The sequence below is a fragment of the Talpa occidentalis genome, unplaced genomic scaffold (assembly GCF_014898055.3).
Source record: "Talpa occidentalis isolate TD23 unplaced genomic scaffold, MPIMG_talOcc4v2.1 talOcc4.10, whole genome shotgun sequence".
In the NCBI taxonomy this organism is placed as follows: domain Eukaryota; kingdom Metazoa; phylum Chordata; class Mammalia; order Eulipotyphla; family Talpidae; genus Talpa; species Talpa occidentalis.
The window spans coordinates 20,993,699-21,014,722 of NW_023600993.1; the positions used below are offsets into that span (position 1 = coordinate 20,993,699).

Genomic DNA, 21,024 nt, shown 5'->3' on the forward strand with positions numbered 1-21,024 from the left:
GAATCATTGTTTCTTTCAACTCACATAGACTACTACAGAGGAAATCTTTTGCAGCAAGGATTCTAACACAGGAAATGACTCTTAGGTATAAATAAGTGACTACATCTTAGTAGTTATCCATGAAGCCACACATCCTGTATGGCTCTAGAAACACTTAAGTAGTCAATTGTTAAAATACTTAACCAATCTAGTCTACTGTGTTCTTTGCAAGAACCGGGAACATTCTGAAAAAGTGGTTCTTTTGTAATAGTTTAAGTGTCCTTAATATTTTATGTCCTACCCAAATTTCTTTGGATTTCTTGATCCAACTCTAAAATATTTAGTTTCTACTTTTTAAAAAAATTATTATTTTTATTTATTTATGCATACAAGAACTAGAGTGTAGGCCAGAGGTGTAGGTGTTGAGAGGATTCACCAGGGCAGAATGTGGAGCAGAATAGGCAGATCTACTGAAATACACTGCTGAGGGGAGCAGTGGGCAAGATAGGAGAGGTCTGCTGTGCCATGTGGGTCAGTTCCCTGGCCAGGGGATCAAATTCAAGCCACTGTGGCTGGCGATAGCTTGTTAGCCCTGAGCTTTAACCCCTGCACCACCAGGGAGGCCCATATTTAGTTTCTTCTTAAAGTAGAATCAATTCTAGATTAACTATAGAGGGAAATTATAGCATCTTCTTCTTGAATCTCTGCCATAATTTTTGTACCCTTTTTCCTTACTTGTAGGTGCTAAATAAAGTCTCCTATTAGTATGCTAACTTTACTGTCTACCATTTCTTTTTGGATTTTATGATTGTTTCTTTCTCTTTCTCTATCTCTCTTTATATGCTGCTTAGAGATCAGGAGGAGAGCTAATTAAGTGCAGCTACTTTACCTCTCCCAGTAACAGATTACTCATCTGAAATAAAGAGAGGCTGTAGAAGCTTTCTAATCCAAAAAGGAAAGAACCTGTTTTTGCAAATTAATAGAAAAGCTGAGGAATCATTGAATAATTCAAATTGTATGCTGATTACTGTAAAAAGATTTAATCTAAGAAATAACTTTTTGAAATATGTTTGCATTTGAGGAAAAATTGCAATCAGGAATATAATTTATATTTATTATACCTGTAACTCATTTTTTTTTTTTGGTGTTTAGGGACATCTATGATGATAAAATAATAGCAATAATAATGATAACAAACACCTGTAACAACAATAACTATCTTCATGGTTCAAAAAACTTCACATATATGATTTTATTTTAATCTTACAAGAGCCCTATGAGGTAAATATGGGAGATATTATTATATCTCCCATTTTTCAGTGGGAAATAGAGGCACTTCAGAGGTCTAAGGTCACATAGCTTTTAAAAATTAATAAAGTGTTTGTTTATTTCCTTAGTTCCTTTGAGTACCAGGAAGCTGAAAACTAAATTTATGGGGGTTTTGGTATAGCACTGCTCGTTGGTCTAATCTTGTTAAAAATGCAATTATTATCCTTTGAATCCCCCTTAATGAATTGATTTTGATTTCTTTAATCTCTGAGTCTTTCTCATTAGTTTTATTTTGTTACTATTTTCTGTTGGTAAATACCTCATTTCTTAGAGTGGACAATACATAAAAGTTTGAATAAATAAAAGACATATTACCCATAACCAACCACATGGATTAACATTCATTAATAAACTAGCAGAGTATGTGTCCGTCAGTCACCTGAGTTAGGTTACCTTGGAGGAGGATGGCTAATGTAGGCAAGAACTCGGTTATGGGCTGAGTCCTAGAAAAAGCATGAAGGTCTTGAGTCCAGGGTCACGAAGTAGAAAGGTGACAGGGAGAAAGGTGATAGCCCACTACTCAAGAGAAACTTTGCCCACCTACCCTTGGTTTGCAGTTACCTTTACTCTCTAGACTAGAGGGGTGTAGGGTAAAGAAAATATCAGGCTTTTCTGCCCTTCCGCCATCAGGATAGATGATGGATCCTTGTCCTGAATGCATGCCTGATGGCGGGCACCTGGAATAGGGTGTGGGCATAGGTAGATGGGATTCAGCTGAGCTAAGACTGTGCTTTTAAGGGCGGCGTCACGGGGGGACGCCAGCAGCAGCAGCACCAGCAGCAGCAGCAGCCGCCGCAGCCGAGAAGCAGCAGAACGAACGCTAGAGAGCCCAGATAGAGTGAGGACTTGCTGGGGGCTGGGAGGCCTGCCAGCCTCCCAGCCCCCCAGCCAGCACCCCTGCCTGCCATATGCCTGGTGAACCCCAAATAAAAAACCTGCAAAACTACTGAGGACTCTGACTCCTCCTTTACCCGATCTGCATGGGATCAGAAAACCTGCCTTGTGCCCTGTCCTGCCCCTTACAATTGGCGTATGTCGGCAAGATCCATGCAGACGGGTATTGGAGCCCTCCGAAGACCTGGAGGGACTAAGGAGAACAGACTTTGCCTGTGACGACGCTGGAGGCACCATGGCGGTATAGAAGATGGATACGTCCACGAGCTACAGGATGAGACCTGGCGTGAAGGAGACGCCCGAAAGGACCAGCCAACGACACCGGAAAGGACCAGCCAACGACACCGGATAGGACCAGCCAACGACACCGGATAGGACCAGCCAACGACACCGGATAGGACCAGCCAACGACACCGGATAGGACCAGCCAACGACACCGGAAAGGACCAGCCAATGACCCCTGAGGCAGCAGGCCATTGCTGAAGCAGGGAGAGGCCAATGGACTGATAGACTGATGAACTGATGATTTTGGACTGACAATCCCGCCAGAAGGCGGAGGACCTTAGCAGGTTATGTTTATTTTTTGAGAATCTGGGGGTGGCCAGTGGGCCTAGATGGCCAAAAGCAGCCTGTGTATGCCCAGTGGCCAGGTGGAGGAGAAAAGCCAACTAAGGTGGCAAAAGCTGGTACTGATGCTAAGTTGAGAAGCCCTAAAGCGGCTGTTAAGCAGCCTGGGTATGCTGAAGCCCTGTGAGTCTCGTAAAATCACCTATGGGTGATGCCCTGCTCATTCTTGAGTGAGGGTGAGGAGCTGAGGAGGCCGTCCTTGGGGGACGGGTGGGGAATGTGGCTTGGGGTGGAGCCCAAGCCAAATGCAAAGTTTGGATCCCCAACCATGTGCTTGTGCAGTGGGTTGGCTTGAGAGCAGGGGTCTGTGAGTCGCATGGGTGGCCATGAAGGCCGAGTGTTGGAGCGACTGCAGACAGAAACCCTGAGGGTTGGCGATTACCCCCAACAGAATAAAATTGCCAATCCCAGAGCTAGTGCATCCTGGGGGTGGATGCTGTGTGTGCCTTGTAGCCGAGACTACAGCCAGAGAAGGCCAGGAAGCCTGACGGCTCCTGGTGTGATATAGCAGATGCCGTGTGTGATTTCCCCTCCCTCGCATGAGCAGTGCCTTCGGCAGCAGATTTGGTGGCTCATCTGCTGGTACCAATAATTGTCTTTTGCACTTGGTTGGTGCCCTGCCTGGACTTATTTGTGTTCTGTTGTATTTTGTTATGTTGTATTTTGTTATTTGATGTATTTGCTTTTGTGGGCCATGGCTGCATTGTTTGTTTGCTTAGAAAATTGTGTATATATGTATAGACTGTATGGCAGAAAACCCTGAGGGGGTGGACTGTAGGGTAAAGAAAATATCAGGCTTTTCTGCCCTTCCGCCATCAGGATAGATGATGGATCCTTGTCCTGAATGCATGCCTGATGGCGGGCACCTGGAATAGGGTGTGGGCATAGGTAGATGGGATTCAGCTGAGCTAAGACTGTGCTTTTAAGGGCGGCGTCACGGGGGGACGCCAGCAGCAGCAGCACCAGCAGCAGCAGCAGCCGCCGCAGCCGAGAAGCAGCAGAACGAACGCTAGAGAGCCCAGATAGAGTGAGGACTTGCTGGGGGCTGGGAGGCCTGCCAGCCTCCCAGCCCCCCAGCCAGCACCCCTGCCTGCCATATGCCTGGTGAACCCCAAATAAAAAACCTGCAAAACTACTGAGGACTCTGACTCCTCCTTTACCCGATCTGCATGGGATCAGAAAACCTGCCTTGTGCCCTGTCCTGCCCCTTACAAGGGGGGAGGGGAAGTTAGCCTCATGCTCCTCTCCTCAGATGCATCTTCTTCCTCTTTTTTTCTGTCCAGGAATAGAACTCCCCTTCTAAAGTATTTCAATCTGTATTTTCCCCATCTCTAAGTTTAAATTGTGAGCACAGAGAAATGGTTGTGATTACTATATAACAGAATGCCAAGTGTTTTTTCCTCATTCTCTATTAGAAGGCCTTTGAAATTTCAACATGAAATGGCTTAAAAACTTATTTTAAATGACTTTTTCAGCATCAGCTTTGAGTTAACCCATCCAGTAGATTATATAAAGGGAGAAACAACTTCTCTACACATTTAATAAAGAAGTAAGATTGAATAAAATTTCATAAACATACTTTTGAAAGCTTTAAAAATAATGGCGGATTTATTGAGACAAATAGTTATTCTCTGAAATGGAAAAACAACATTGATTTATTTTTATAAAAATTCATTTTTAAAAGCTACATATGGACTTCAGTGTGAGTGATCCTCCTCTTCTCCCCTTCAAAAAAAAAAAAAAACCCAACTTTTTCTGAGTGATAGAGCAGCTGTAATGCTACCACTTTACTCTCAACAACAAATTGAAACAAGTCAGGGAAACTACAGGATAATCAGTATTGATAGAAGATGATTGGTCATGCAATCAGCAAAGGCATTCATGCTGTCTCTATCTTTGGAGGATATCAATGACCAATTTTGATAACCTAGTTTGTAGATTATAGTAACTGCTCTTTCTTGAGAATTATTTTTGAACTCTATGTGTTTACAACATAGAAATACCCATTTAGAAAAGCAAACCTCCTATTGCTTTGGAAGTAGAATTTGGCACCAAGCAAGTTGGTGTTATGAACCTGGTTGATTTATGAATTCACCCATTACTTTGTCTGCCCTTTGATGAAAAAGCAGTATATATATATTTTTCAGATCACTTGAAAATGGAGAACCTACAATGCCATTTGGCAATGACATTCATTATCAAAAACTGATTGTATTTTAGCCTAGTCTTAGAAATATAAAGGTATTTGTGTGCCATTTTCCATTTGCAGTATAGCTCCATATTCATCTTCTCAACAGTGCTTTAAATGTCAATGTCAATTTCTGTAGACTCATTGTAAAGTAGAAAAGCACACTATTTGTGAGTGAGACTGGGGAATCAGTGTGAAGAAAACTGCAAGTAGTTGTCTGTTACGTAATAGGCTACTAAATGAGAAATCTGTCCTAGCAGAGGTTAACTTCATTAACAAAATTGCTTCAAGAAAAATATACATTCCTCCAGAAAATCCTGAGTCATTAGATATGGGCTTGCATGCATAGTTTTAATAAACTCTTCAAGTGATTCCTATACCCACTAGAATTCGAATGCCACTGTTCTAGAATGTAAGAGTTCATACTCTGTGTTCTGAGGCTTTAGCAATTACCATAAAACACAGATGTATGTGGAATACAACTAATACACCAATTACAGTTTTTGCAAAAATTATAGTTTTTGTTTATTAAGTATAAGAACTGGTTCTAAGGTGGGGAATGTCATAAAAAAAGATTGCAAACTGTTTTGAGAGAAGTTTTTCATAGAGAGAAACTAAGATTGACTAGAGAGATGGCCAGAAGGCTCATTGGTCTGTGTCTATTCTCTTCAATCCCTGGCCCATAGTAGGCCCACAATAAATGTCTGTTAATTGTATATGTAAATACTTGGGACAAGTAAATATTGACAGAAAAATCATTTTTATAAACAAAGTTGTTATTTAGTACTGAAGCAATAACCAAAGAAAAACTTTCTTGTAACCTCCCATTACTTTATAGAACACTATTATTTAATAAATGTTTAGCAGAATTTTTGTTTTATTAATTTTAATCAAATTTTTTGAGATAATGTTGATTTATAACATTGCTTTAGGGGTGTGGGTTTACACCTGTTCAAATGTATATATTCACATCACATCCACCACTTAAACACCAGTAATCCTCATTATAGTCCATTGGGTCACCCACCCCTACCTATGTCCCCTTATAACAGAATTTTTTAATTTCCTTTTATTAAGTAATAGGTAAGAGAAAATTATCAACAAAGAAGGTAATAAGAATGTAGAAAAGAATATTAATTCTTTTGAACTGGAGGGAACAGAGAATAAAACTTTTTTGCATTAATAATGTTTTTACCTTTAACACTTAGTTTACAAGTGAGTGTTCTTGGATATGTTCATGTTAGTGGATGTACACAGCATATTCACTCTTGCTAAACATTATTGGTCAGAACAATTTTAAGTATGTTCCACAATTAAATAAAAAATTAGTATTATTACTAAAAGTATCTAGTTTCCATATTCATTAATATTTCAACTCTAAAGAATATGTCCTACTTGACTTTCTTTTCATATTCTGTGAACTTTCAATTGCTTTACTTAGTGTGATTTTGGTGACCTGCCAATGAATGGCATGTAATAGGAGGTGCTATACCAGATTTTTGAAACCAGAATGGAAGATGGTAGGGCATATATTTGTGGCCTTTCTCTTTGAATCATGCTGTCTTTGGAAGGACTTTTCAAATGCTACATCTGTCTGTATTAGGATAGCAGGCCTTTCCTTGATCTTTCCTTCATCAAGCACCTATAGCAAATGAAAATATTTGTTTTATAGAATTGGGAACTCAGTTGCATATTGTTAGTCAGTAGTTGAGTCTATGGGGTTATAATAGCCATTTATTTCTTTGGCAGGGGAGATTATTTTATTTTATTTTTTAAGATTTATTTATTTATTTTATTTATACAAGCACTGGGTACAGTCAGAAGCGCGGGAGGGTGAGAGAATTCACCAGAGCCAGAGCGGGGAGCAGAGCAGGCAGAAGGACCGAAGTACACTGCTGAGGGGAGCAGCAGGCAGCAGGAGAGGTCTGCGCGCCATGTAGGACCCTCCTCCCGTGGCCGGGGAGCAGCCGGGGATCGAACCGGCGCTGCAGAGGCTGCGTGCAGCTTCGCAACCCAGCGCTCAACCGCTGCGCCACCGGGGAGGCCCAGGGGGAGATTATTTTATCTATCTCAGCAAATCTTGTGAATTACCAGATTTTTTGTATACTTAGATATTTATGTCACAGTAGCACAAACAGTACCCTGACTTCCTAAGTATGTGATAATTTTTAAAAAATCCCTTTGTGCAATTAAGATGTGTTGATATTTGGTATAAGAATAGACTGTCTATAAGAATAGACTCTATTTAGCCACTTATTTACAAAGTTACCAGTCTTAAGCATATAGTTTTAGTAGTTTATAGCTGGGATTGGCAAATTTTGACTCACAGTATACCAATCACTGCCTGTTACTGTAAATAAAGTTTTAGTGGAACATAGCTGCTCTCATTTGTTTATATATATGCCTAAGGTTTCCTGCTAACAGAAGAATTGAGTAGTGGTGACAGAGACTTTCCGGGCCACAAAGTCTGAAATATTTACTCTCTGGCCCTCTATAAAAAAGATTTTCTGACCCCTGGTCTGTAAAGAACATAATTTGATATCCTTGGAGTCTGATTTTTTAAAAATTCACAAAAATATCTAGTCAGTTTTTAATATTTCAGGCATACTTGAATGGTCAATATATAGAGGGAATGTCTCCTACATTTTTCAAGGAATAATTGTAAAAGGTCCACATGGAAGTCCATAATTTTGCACCAAACAGAGGGTGTTGAAAATTATATGAATTTTTTCCCAAAATATTTAGCTTTTATCTTACAACATTTAGAAGATGTCTTCTTTCTAGGTGGTTCACATTATGAATTAGATTAAAATAATTAAGATGTAGTATTTTTACACTGTATTAATGATGTCTCTTTAGTTGTCTCTGAGACAGAAATTTTACTTAAAGAGCTGGAACAAATGCTACAGCAAGCATTAGAGCCCACAACACGTGATGAGTCTGAAGAGGAATGTGAAGAGGAAATAAACATGGAAGAAAAGGTAGTATTGATAGTCATTATCAGGCCTAAATAGAAACTTCAAGTTCTTTAAATGACAGAAATTGTTCCTGAATATACATTTTAATTATATGGAAAACTTATTTCACTTCTGAAACTTTAGCCTTGATTATCATGAGATAAATAAAGTAGTAGCCTGTTAGAAATTAGAATGCATTTATCAGTTTTTGAAAATATACCTGTGTTTGAGCAAAGGCGTTTCTTGGTTTTTTGTTTGTTTGTTTTGTTTTGTATTTTAAGATCCTTGAAGTTGAAATGAAGAAAGACCAAGGGAGGCTCACTGTGGTTATTGGGATGTCACTGCAGGTAGACCTCTTTCCTGCTGACTGTCTTTACAGCTGAGAGAAAGGGCCAGATTAAGAGCAGTTTGTGGGAAAAGCTGCTTTGTCTGGTTCATGCACAGGAATAAATTCTGTAGGACCAAACCTCATTATTAACATATTGGAGGTAGAATTTGTCATTGGAGTATGTTTCACCATTCTTATCAAGTTTTGTTCTTTTTGTTTTTCTTTTGACTAACTGCTGAGTTGAGGAAATATATACTTTCCTTATTCAGTACTTACATATGACAACATCAATTTTGATTTGGCTGATAAATTACTCAGCACATCAGCTCCACATCTCTGCACATCAAATGGTGTGGTATCCTATGAGCTGGTCACTCATGGGCAACTGTGACCTATTTGTTATCCACAAATCACAGCAGAGCATTCCTTGACTACCTACAGACAATAGCCCATATCATGAGGCAGGCCCCAGGGGACCTAGGCCACCATTGACCCTGATTATATGACTAACTCCTTGATGGCATCAGGATAACTCTGCCTGTGACAACATCAATACACACACTTTATTGAAGCGAATGTCACTTGGCATATGGTCACAATGTCCCCTTCTCTGTTCCTTGTAAAACTTTGTCCCCCATTCCAGTCCTGACCTCCAGACCTTGTACTACCATAGTCGCCTGATCGGCTATTATGAGCCTGTGCCTTTTCAAAAATGCCCAAGAACTTCTGCTCGAATAGCAGTCTTGCCTTGCAAACCTGCCCCACGATTGTTGTGTTCCTCATCACATTTCCAGCCACAAAGCAGCAACAAAGTTCCTGTCACAACAAAATGGGAATTCAAAATCCAGGTCATTAAAACCAGTTGGTAGGAACAACAAAATGGTAGGTATGAGACAAATAAGTCTTAAGCAGATACTCACACATGGTGGTACAGCTGTTCCCTAAATAGATCAAGAGAAAAATGGCAACGAGCAGTCATATATCCTTAAAGGTCCAGCCAGTCATGCACTCATTCACCTAGATTATATCATAAGCCTGGAGTCAAGGGAGCAGGGAGGTTTGGAGCACTGGCTGGAATATAATGCCTGTGTCCCGATCTTGCTGCTGCCACTGAGGACTTGTGTAACTTGGCAAAGTTGCTTATCACTTGCTTCAGAGGATTGTTTTGAGGGCTAAATAAGACAAACCAGAACTGTTTTGTGTAGTAACTGACAGCTGAGGTTAACTATTATAGAAGAGAATTGACAATGGCAGTCACTGGAGAAAATAAATACAAAGATATTCTTACTTTAACTTTTCCTGCATTCTTACTTTGAGAAGCTACTTATTGCCAAGTCTGTCTGTTTTCAGATGAGGAAAAAGGTGGATTTATAAATGAGACAGTTGTTACACACTTTGTCAGAGAGTGTGCATGATTGCTTTTAGAATGTAATCTCAATCGTGTGATTTCATTCAGAACTTCAATAAGAATATAAAGATGATTCTTAAACACCACTTTTATTGAGTTGGAAATCAAGAAAATGCACAACATTTACAGTTAAGGATCTCAATGTATTAGAAGAAAATAAAAAGTTGAGAGCTCTGAGTTGAAAAACATGATAGTTTTTTTAATCAGCACCATTGACACCAGCTTGTACCTCAATTTGCATGGACCTGGTAAATGCAATTTTTCCAGAACTCCTGTTGTTTTAAAAAACCTGTTTTATAAATAAAGATCTTGTCTTTTGTAGAACAAGATCTATAGACATATATCTTATATACATATAGTTAATATACAGTTATTCTTTTCTAGCAATTGCATGTTTTGTTTGAACACCATATGGTTTTGTGCAATGTTTTTTCAGTTGTTGCAGTTTGTCTTTTCAAAAATACAGCCAGGTTGATTTTTATAGAGGTGTCCTGGAGCTTTTACAGCCACAGAATTGGCTTCTATTTTACCATTATAACTAGTAACATTATAGAACAGAAAATTACTTCTGATTTTTATTTCTTGAGGTAAAATACATAGTTTTAATACATCACCAGGAAGGAGCTTGCCTTTTGTTTCAGATTCTTGTAATATTTTACACTTTCAAAAGGCATTTACGAATTGTAAAAATTAACCATTTTAACTTGCTGGCAGGCAGGTGAGTGCCTCCTGCTGACTGGTTCATAAGCCACTGCACACTGAGCTTTATAAGTCTGGCATTCACACCAGGTTCAGGATATTTAGAGCCTTGTTCGTTTTAAAATGAAGAGAATAGCAGTGAAACCAACTATCAAGGCTGGAGTAATTTCTAGTTTAAAAGTAAAAAAATGATTGCCTCAGGAATTTTTTTCCCCTTTTCTTTTTTCTAGTTAGTAGGAAAAATTGACATGCTTCTAAAGTTAACTCCACTAAAAACTGAAGATGTGTTTTGTTTGTAGGAGAAAGTGTTCTAATATAACTAAACACACTAAAAACCTCACCTGGTAGTTTTAAAGTACTGAGCGTGTTTATTTGCTGAGCAGATATTGTTTGATCTATTTTCAAAATTGTAGTTTTGATGATGTTGTCATCATTTATGTTACATAGGCGGTTTCCAGTTGATTACCCTCAAGCATTCAGACTAGTGTAGAAGAGTAGCAACATTAAAAAAAAAACAACATAAACACATGAATAATGAGAGTTTATTTATATTTGTTATGGAAATACTTTATGAGATTTTTATTTTCGGTAAAGTCACCATCTTAATTTTGTTCTTCTTTACCTCTATGAATACTGAATGACATACCTTGATGTTGCAAGCAATGGGACAGAATTAATTTCAGATTTTTATAAAATGAATAATTCACAGACTAGATAATGCATATGCAAATAAGATAATTCATGGAATAATTGTATTGGTAGGTACATTTTTGATGAGTGAAAATACTTGTATAAACTACATGTATATTCTTTTTGTTCATGTGAAATTAACACCATCTTTAATGAAACTAGAAACTTGCATTATTTTTACCAGTGTCCTTCCCCACTAAGCGGGAGTAAGCTATTATTATTCATATGCAAAGCAGATATTTATAAGAAGATGATTATAGAAAATGTTACTAATACAGTTTTAAATTATATTCTCTATAAAATTAATTTTGGGAATAAATATTGAAAAGTCACAGAATTAAATGATCACATTTTTCCAAAGCATAAAATTAAAATGAAGAATGGGTACAGTAGGAAAACAGAGATAGGACCACAATAATAAGTTACTTTTATAAAAACACGTTATTATATATTATGCTTTATATAGGGATCATTATTTGACCAACAGCCTAACAGAAAACTCTTTATAATTGCTGTGTTTAAAGAGTTAGTGACTATGTTTTGTTCAAAATAAGTAAGACTGGTCTTCAAGTAAGTTTGATATAGTTCTGATGTTTCGCATGGTTATTTTCACAGTTATCTAAATGCACTCCTGAAGCTCCTGTAGGCAGCCCATTTGGAAACCACTATGAAGAGGACTATCTTGTAATTGATGGGATAAAATTAAAAGCTGGAGAATGTATTGAAAATATAACTGATAAGTTTAAAGAAATAGATGCTTTGATGTCTGAAATTTAGATGTCTATAGATATTTTCAAAAGTTAATTATAATACCTGTACATCTTCATATTTTTCCAAAGTCAAAAACTTAAAATTTTTTAGTGAAAGAGGTTATATCTGTATATATACCAAAGTTGATATTTATAATAACTTTCTACTTTGTATTTTAAGGATATCTATTGTTTTGAAACCTAATCAAATGATATTGATGTTAGTGTTAAAAAAGTTAGAATTGAAGAAATCCTGACATTTGCAATTGTTGACGTTTTAATGGTTTGTGAAATTTACTGCACAAACACATGCTTTACAATGATTACTTCTTAGACCCTTTATTAAAATGTAGCTAACTATTAAAATGGCTACCGGGCTATAATAATTCTTAGAGATAATTCAGATCTAATATACCTAGAGAATGTGTATTTGTAGTGGAATTAAGCTATTACAACATAAAAGGAAACAATAAAAATGGGTTGTATAATAGAGTTGGAGCTTTTCTTAAAAAACTAAAATGTCAATTACATTATTATATTGGAACCAATCATTTCAACCACAGTCCTCAAAACTGACTCATTAATAGAGTCTGTGCAGACCTTTGTAAGATCAGAATTCTGAACCTTTCCTCACAGAATCAGTATCTTTGAAGGTGATGATACGAAAATGAAATTAAAAATATTTAGAGATAAGTTAAACACATGCTCTATAAAAATTCCAAATATAGAAAAATAAAAAGTATATCATGCAATAATACCATTCCCTAAGTTCTCCCCTAAAGCTCCGTTCCTTATGGATTCTCACCAGTAGTTTTAGTGGATGTTTTTAAAGAAGGGAAGTTGGAACAATGAAGCGTTTATTTGGGGCCTGAGGACAGCATCCCAGGGGACAAGAGCCCATGATGTCCTTGTAATAGTGTTCCCAGCTGCCTGGAGATGGCGTGGGGTGGGGATGTAAGTAGAGAAAAGGCTGAATAGTCTAATTCAGATCTCCAAGGCAAGCCAGGTTAGAAGTCAGTCAAGTTCCCACTGGTACAGTGACATGCACATTGGGTGGCGTTATCCCAGCAGTATTTGGTTGAGTGGTGTGTGGCAGCCAGCTTGGTCAAGTTTCTTCCTGGAGGTGGGTTTGTCTGGGTGGCCTCCCCACTCTGTTGACTTTTACCCAAATTCAAAGGGCTCCATTTTCTTTTATTTTTTTTCTCATCTTTTCTCTTCTTAATATTTCTTGCCAGTGTCCTCTAGATCTTGTTTTATGCACATCAAAATGTTCATTCATTCACACCCATTTCTAATTCCAGTTCTGGCTTTCTTTATTTCCATCTCTCTCCCCGGGGACTGGTGGTGGGGAGGAAGCCCTCCAGGCATGTAATAACAAAAACCAAAGTTTGAAGAGAAGGAAAAATTAGAAGAAATAGCATTTGGGGCCTTCTGTTAGTTTAGTGTGCTGGAGTAATATGTGCTGATGAGAAGACAGACCAAGTAGAAAAAAAGAGCTGTATACCGAGCATAGGGGCAGAGTTAAAGATGACTAAGCAGTGGGTTCTCTTGAAATTTCAGAAAGATCACACCAGCAGCAGTACAGAGAATGGTGTGAGGGAGAATAATACTGAAGTCATGGGACCAATTAGGAGATTTCTTCAAAAATTCACGGTGTATTATGAGAGCCTGAATTATGGTGGTGCTGTGATGGAAAGAAGTGGGTACATTCAAGGTAAATTAATACGAATAGATTATTAGGATTTGGAGATTACATATAGGGATAAGACAAAGGAAAAAAGTCAGGGACAACTCTAGGTTTCTGGTATTCACAATGCTGTTCACTGAGGTAGGAATATATACAGACTAGAAATGTGGTGTAAATACCAAATTTGGGCCACACCGTGTGAGTACAACAGAGATTCTAAGCTGTTCATGTTTTGACAAAGCCTGCATTTTTTTTTTTTTAATTTATACAAGCACTGGGTACAGTCAGAAGCGCGGGAGGGTGAGAGAATTCACCAGAGCCAGAGCGGAGAGCAGAGCAGGTAGACTGACGAAGTACACTGCTAAGGGGAGCAGCGGGCAGCAGGAAAGGTCTGCGCGCCATGTGGGACCCTCGCCGGGGGCTGGGGATCGAACCGGCATTGCAGAGGCTGCGGGCAGCTTCGCAACCCAGCGCTCAACTGCTGTGCCACCAGGGAGGCCCAACAAAGCCTGCATTTTAATACCACTCTAAGAACCAGGAATAGTCCCTCAACACATGCTTAAATTCTAAGTGGTATAAGACAATGAAGGCTAGGTTTCTCTTGTTTTCTTCCAGCTGAATTTACTCCACAGAAAAACTCTTCCTCTTTTTCTTGGCAGTATGATTTTATATTTACAACTCAGGAGATGTCTAAAGATGTAATTGATCCCATTTTTTTGGTTACTGCTTAAAGAATCAATTATAAGAATGACTACAGTTATTTTTGAAAGACTTTATCCACAATTCAACATTTACTCTAACCACCTATCTAGCATGTCAGTTAGATCACTTGCAGCTAATTTCTGTTGGTGGAATAGCCAGTGCTCATGAAAGTCAGATTCCATAGGTTTTATCATGTTTGGGATCACTAGAGTGCTAACTTTCATAAGCAGGAAGGTTTTACTTAGAATGCATGCCAAATGCATATAAACACAATATAAGTTTATTGGGAGAATCCACATTAGAAGCATACAGTTCAATTGGCAGTAAAAGGGAAAGTAATGAACCTCTTGGCAAAGCTCAGGAGACTCGCACACAGAGTGGGTAGGGCCAACTCTAGTGTGTTACTGGCACCCGTCAATCTGCAGCCACTGGGGTAGGGGGTACACCACTTCACAGAGCTAGAGTCCCTGGCGGCTCTTGGCAGACCTGGGAGGTTTCAGAACTGTGAGCATGGAGTCTATAAGCATCTAAAATTGCTTCAAATTCAGTGCCTATATTTATACCACTTTTCAGACCACCTGTTAATTTTAATTCAGGTAGAGCCTCTCTGCACAGCCAGGTTTTTATCTGTTCTTGCCTTTCACATGTCTGTTTATAAGTGTCTTCATAAACAAAATGATTGCTTTTTAATTGATAACTTTAAGAGTTTATCTCAGTTGCCCCCCTGTCTCCATCAGTCACGATCATCACAAAGTCAATTAACATGACATTTCTAGAGGATCATTACAATATCAATATGTGACAGCAAGATACTGAAATTTTTGGACTGAATTCATCTCAGCTGTGTATTGAGTTGAAGTCTGGAATTTCCACTGAAGTCTTTGTGCCTTTGAGCGGCTCAAAATGATTCTGAGAACAATGACTCAAGTTGACTTTATCTGCAGAGGACTGTGATTATTGTTGGCTCAGAGCATTTATCTTTGACTGTCCTGCCAGGCCTCTCCCCCGGCTGATGGACTAACATACTCCTTTCAGTAGAACCTAAGGTGACACACCTCCTTTGGGGACTGGGACATGGACTGTGTGATTAGCCGATTTCCAGGGCAGCCTAGAGATTGGTGGCATTCTATATTTATACAGAAAGCCTCTTACTAGACCCAAAGTAGAACATCATAAGGGAAGTATATCTGTTCACCAAGAGAAATTGAATTTTAAGCACAGTAGTTATTCCAATTTTGGTTTGTGAGATAAGGCAATATGTCAGGGCCTTCTGGCCAAGTATTTCAGTTGAAATAAAAGCCCCTCTCTTTGCAATTTGAGAAATGGCTGACATCCTCTTCAGAAAGAGCCAGGTCAAGCCCTCCTAGTCTGCAGCCTCCATAATTTATGGAAGATCTGGAAGTATTGGAATGTAAGTGTCTAGTGAGAGCTGCAAACCCTAGAAGGTTGAGCACCGGCCAAACCTTCTCTGTTACCCAGTATTCCAGGAAGTCCTGGTCCATTTGCCCCCTGCTAGAAGTTGAATTTATGCAGAGATTCTGAGGGATAAGCGAGTGAACTCTCCCTTTATGGCGAGAAAAATGTATACTTTTGATGGGTTAGTCTCTTGTCACTAGTGGAAAATGCACACACATACTTGTAGTGTTTATATGTCTACTACAGTCTTCAACTTCTTAGCTCTGCAAAGGTGGGTAATGGGCCACAGACAGTTAATTCTTCCAGTAATAAATTGAGGCACTATTGTTACACTCTGTAAATTAGTCTAGAGTCTGTGGAAAATTGGGTGTTAGATCTTTCTGGAAGAACTTTTCATTCATAAACTTGAGGTGCTCTCTATAGTGCTTTTGACAGAACCAAATCATTCTACCAGCAAATAGTAGTGTTCTCCAGAATCTTCCAATCCATAGACTATTTACCCAAGGCACTTGAAGAGACAAAGGTGAGATATCAAAAATCCTAGAAATAGCCAAATCCTGCTGTGCCATTTCTTCTCTCTATAATAGGGTGTCAAGAGGAGATTTAGACATAGTGCAATGAAAAATTCTAAGTACTTCTGTAGTACTCTTGATGCCTCTGAAGCAATGTGAGTTCTAGAAAAGTTGATTCATATAGATAAATTAAACCTTAAGGTCCAAGTGGAACATTACATACTTACAAATCTAAATACTGGGATTTTTCTACCCACTAATTGGTTACATGAGTATAATAAGCACCCAAGTAGTGAGCAACATAATCAAATAAAATGGCATACAGAGAGGGGAAATTTTTTTAAATATGTATAGTAAGGTCCTAAATGCATATAGAATCTTTTAGAAGAAGAGAGCTGTTATTATTTTTTTTTTTAAAAGGTCTAAAAAAGGTGTTGGCAAGCAGCCTCAAGTTAAGAAAATAAAACTGTTGGGTTAGAAAATAAAACTGTTTCTTATCAGCCTCTTCAGACAGGAAAAGGTTCTACAATTAAGATACAGTTTGCAGACAAAGATCAAGTCCAAGGCAGAGTTGTTTGATTATAACAGATAAGACAAAGACCAGCTCCAGGTGGCTTGCAGGAGCCTCCGGGAAAAGGTCTGATATAGGGGGGGTGATAATGCTGGAAAATATTACCAGATGACTTTTAGTAGATATTTAAACTGCACAAAAGCTCACACTCCTATAAAACTTAAAGTTTTATAAGATGGTACTTGAGGTCCCAACCTGGATAGAGAAGTGTGTTTTGAAAAAAAAAATGTGATTTTGACACATTAATGAGCTGGAATCACATACATAGAAAATCCACTAAGTTTGTAGAGAAAGTGATATTGCCAACCTGAACTAAAAGAGTCTGAAATTATGAGAAAGTAAGAGACCACCGACTCCCTGACTTTCTGTAGATAGGGAAAACTTCTTAGCCACCAAAAAATAGGTGTAAGTTTCAATGGCCTCCTCAGAAGCAAATGAGGAAGATGATGGAAAAGTCTGTCTCTGAGGACAGAACCAGGATCTGCAGAGAATGCAGACAGGATCTCCCCTCCTAAACACACATCCCTACCCTGCCTTCCCTTCTCTTAGGAACAAGAGACATTTCCTACCCCCATCGCATGGAAACTTGGCTAATTTGCCTGTAGGGATTTCAGAATTACTAAGGACCAACCTTCCTGTTGTGAAATGGGCTGTTGACTGTGATTATCCTGCCCATTTTATACCACTGTATATTGTGTAGGGCGAGGATGGGCCAGTAATTTGTCTTCTCAGTTCATCGGTCCAGTTCACATCTAGATGAGATCTAGATGGATCACACAGTGATTGTGTATAACTTCTGGTTGTCTGTTGATCAGGATGGTGATGGTTTTCATAGAGGAGGGATGTGAGAACATGGCCAAGGGAAGTGAAATATAGTTGATTGAATGCTTAGCCCCAGTTCTTGGTGTCCTCCTGCACTGCATCACTGTCATGGCCCTGTCAGAGAGCACATCACTACATTTGGACCCTGGCATTGTTGGCCTCTTGCTCTGATCATTAAAGTGGGGGCTGAGCTGATGGTGGCAATTTTTAGGGAAGAACTTGAGTGTTTTCTTTTTTCCCTCTTGTACTTATGCCATTGCACTGAGAAGAACACACCCCAGCAAATCCTCTGGTTGAGGGTGATTGAAGAACCAAGAAGACTCAGACCAACAGACCTGCACAATGAAGCAGAGCTGCCCCTGTAAATCCGCAGAATAAAGGATTGCTGATTTAACCCAATGAGCTTTGGGGTGGCTTGTTACACAGCATTATTGTAGCAGTAGTGAACTGATAGACACTTGGCTTTTTGGTCTTAGGAACAATTTCACAAACCAAATGTGGTGGCAGGTTTTCATTTGGTTCTGGCTCTGGAATAAAATTATAATCTAAATGTTTCTGGCCCTTCAGTGTTAGCTGGAGGCCTTTTGCTCAGTAAAATCCTCAACTTTGTCTGGATTGAGCCCAGAATGGCTGCTCAACTGGTGGGGCACAGCCCATTCCCTTTCCAGCCCACAGTGTTGCAGTGTTGAGCTTTAATGTAAAATGCTTCATGTTGCTCTATCAAGGAGGCTCTGTGTGTGTGTGTGTGTGTGTGTGTGTGTGTGTGTAATAAACACCAATGCCATCAACATATCACTAAGGGTTCATAGGAGAGGGTCCCTTCTCCCTTTTAAATATTTTTAGACTATAATAATCACACAGTAGAGAGAGAGCAGACAACCATACTGGTGGAATGTCTCATTTGACAAAAGTGTGCATGTATTTCTATCTTCTGTTCCTCATAACTTCCTTGGCAACTGTATCATATGATTTGACTTTCAGAATCTTACTTTGAGTCCAGATCTAACCTACTCATTTTTATTAAATCATATAGCCAGTGAAAGGAAGCATCAAAATTTGAGCATATTTTTGTCAGACTCCAGGTCTCATACTCTTAATTATTGTCTATATTTTTTAATAATTTGGTTACTAGCTAGGTGGTGACCCTCTAGTTTCCTCATCTGGAAAATGGGGCTGGAACTCTCCAAAGCATTGTGAGTAATAAATGAGATATTTTCTGTGCAAGTACTTTGTAAACCAACTTGATCTTCTGTTTATCCTTTCAGGAAGAAATGGAGTGTGTGTTCAAATACATTGCAATTAATTACTGAGATAAAATGTAACTATTTTTTAAATGATCACTTTAAACCTTACTCTTATAGTACTCCATCTATTAGGCATCAATATTAGAGTTCCTTTTTTTAATCTTTTCTAAAATTAACTTTGAAACCATTTCTAGCAGCAGTATGCGCTCTCTGATGGGTAAGTTAATAGCAAGGTCTGTCTTTAAGGGACATCCCATGGTTGAATTTTAGAAATTACTTTAAATCATCTTGCTTTCTTTAAAGGCATTCTGCTCAAAAAGGAAAGGGAGGAATCCTTAATATTGTTGGGTAGTGGCAGGATGCTGTGTCATTTGGATGCATCCAGTATACGCATGCCTGCCTTCCCTGGGAGTCTGTGTTGGCTTAAGCATGCCCTCCTCCAGCAAGTTGGAATTTGGGACCTTGGAATTTGATTCCAAAGATCTTTTGAAAGCCAGGAAACACACCCAAAAATTTGCTAGAATTAATCTATTTTAGGGGTGGCACTTCTTTTTTGTGAATGCAATTAAATTGTATACGTTTAAAATATCACAAAACAAACCTTGAAATTGGCAGAGGGAAAGGAACAGCAGACGATAAATGTGAATGTGGCCATGTCCTCTCATGTGGAGCGTACAACCTAGTGATGAAAGAATGTAAGCAAATATAGGAGATCCTCGAAGCAGAACGTACATTTGAAAACTGAAAACCAAAGGGCATTCTTGTCCCAGAGAGCTGATTTCAAAATTCTTCAATGTGATGTTTTCAGGTTCTGGTGTCTTCCCCCCGAGACGTGACCACTTCTGAGTCCAAAGTCAGCAGATTGCTTTTGGCCTGGGCTGCCAACAGCCGTTCATGGAGGGAATTAAGTCCAAACCACCCCCTTCCCAGTCCCTTTGTTCCTTTGTGAACTGAGAGGCCAGTGACAATGACAGTGATACCAGATCACTGGGATTCAGAGCTTGCACCAGCACAGTTGTGTCATACCTCAGGCTCTCCTTACAAGCCCCACCATTTTCCTCTCCACCTGCTGTTTAGTTTGCTGGTTGCAGCCCATCACGTCCTGTTCCTCCATAACCACCCCCACTATGGATGAAGCCCGGGTGTGGGGAGTATATATATAGGAGAGAAGTTGCAAGGGACTGTCATAGGTAATGGTTCTAAGTGAGCCAGTGAACTCTTGGCGTGTCTTCACCACAGATGGGCAGGGACGTGCTCTTCAGGGTCGGGAGATGGTGAAGCAGCCTCCAGCTCCTGCCCACAGCCCTCCCCTCTCCCATGGATGTCTGGCCCCTTGTGGCAGCACCAGAGCTGGATATCACCATTAGCCACTTGACCTATGAAAGTCTGACTTCTTCCAAGAGTTAGAGTGTGAGCACACAGTGATGTGTGCAAGGATAGATTATTTGGAAATCAGAGTCCAACTTTAGGAGATTATATGTTCATTACTCATGTGTTAGGTGCTAGGGCGGAGATGGGAAAGTGAAGGAGAGTGAGATGAATTCTGACCACAAGAACAGCTGCATGGAGACCTTTCATTCACTCCTCTTAATGCTTTAAGACCAGCACGACACACTGGGTGGGCACTGAGTCACATAATGATGCACAAAACACACATGACTTCTCTCCCTGGGGAGCCAATACTGATGTTGGGCAGTAGCCTTAGCCTCCCTGTGCCTCACTTTCCTTATATGAAAATTGGGATGACGGCGGTGACGATAACAGAAAATGCTTCTCTCCAGAGCCCTCGAACAGAGTGAAATGAGTTAATACACGTAAACCACTTAGCAAAGTGCATGCATGTTGCTTGTGGTGTAACCATTACTGTGTTTACAGTCTAGCTGGGGAGAGACACCAGCGAAGTAGGCCCAGAATTGGAAGGTAGGAAAATGGGCTGGCTGGAGAGCATGACAGTCACTGGCTGAACAAAGCACAAAGGTGGAAAAAGGCAGGAATGGCAAAAGCTAGCCCAGTGTAGGGGAGAGGAGTGGCCTGGGCTCTCTCCCGCCTCCCCCTGCCAGCCTCTGCGGCCTCCACTGCAGCTTTGCTTTCTTCCCAGGTTTCATCACCCACACGTGATCACGGTGTTGTAAAAAGCACTTGTGAGCATGAGCACGGGCACACGCTCCTGTAAGTACAGACACCTGGGGGGAGAGATGAGGGAGATCGTTGTGAGAGAGGGA

The 21,024-nt window shown here is 39.6% G+C and overlaps 1 protein-coding gene across 1 annotated transcript in view; it reads left to right on the plus strand.

The window, feature by feature from the left end:
- The window catches only part of ZCWPW2 (zinc finger CW-type and PWWP domain containing 2), a 90,662-nt gene extending 78,306 nt beyond the window's left edge, over window positions 1-12,356 (plus strand). The window contains exons 9-10 of the mRNA XM_054699019.1: window positions 7,877-7,998; window positions 11,715-12,356. Coding sequence (XP_054554994.1) covers window positions 7,877-7,998; window positions 11,715-11,876 — 284 coding nt within the window. The 3' untranslated portion in view covers window positions 11,877-12,356. The remainder of the gene's footprint in view (window positions 1-7,876; window positions 7,999-11,714) is intronic.
- Window positions 12,357-21,024: the final 8,668 nt, after the last annotated feature.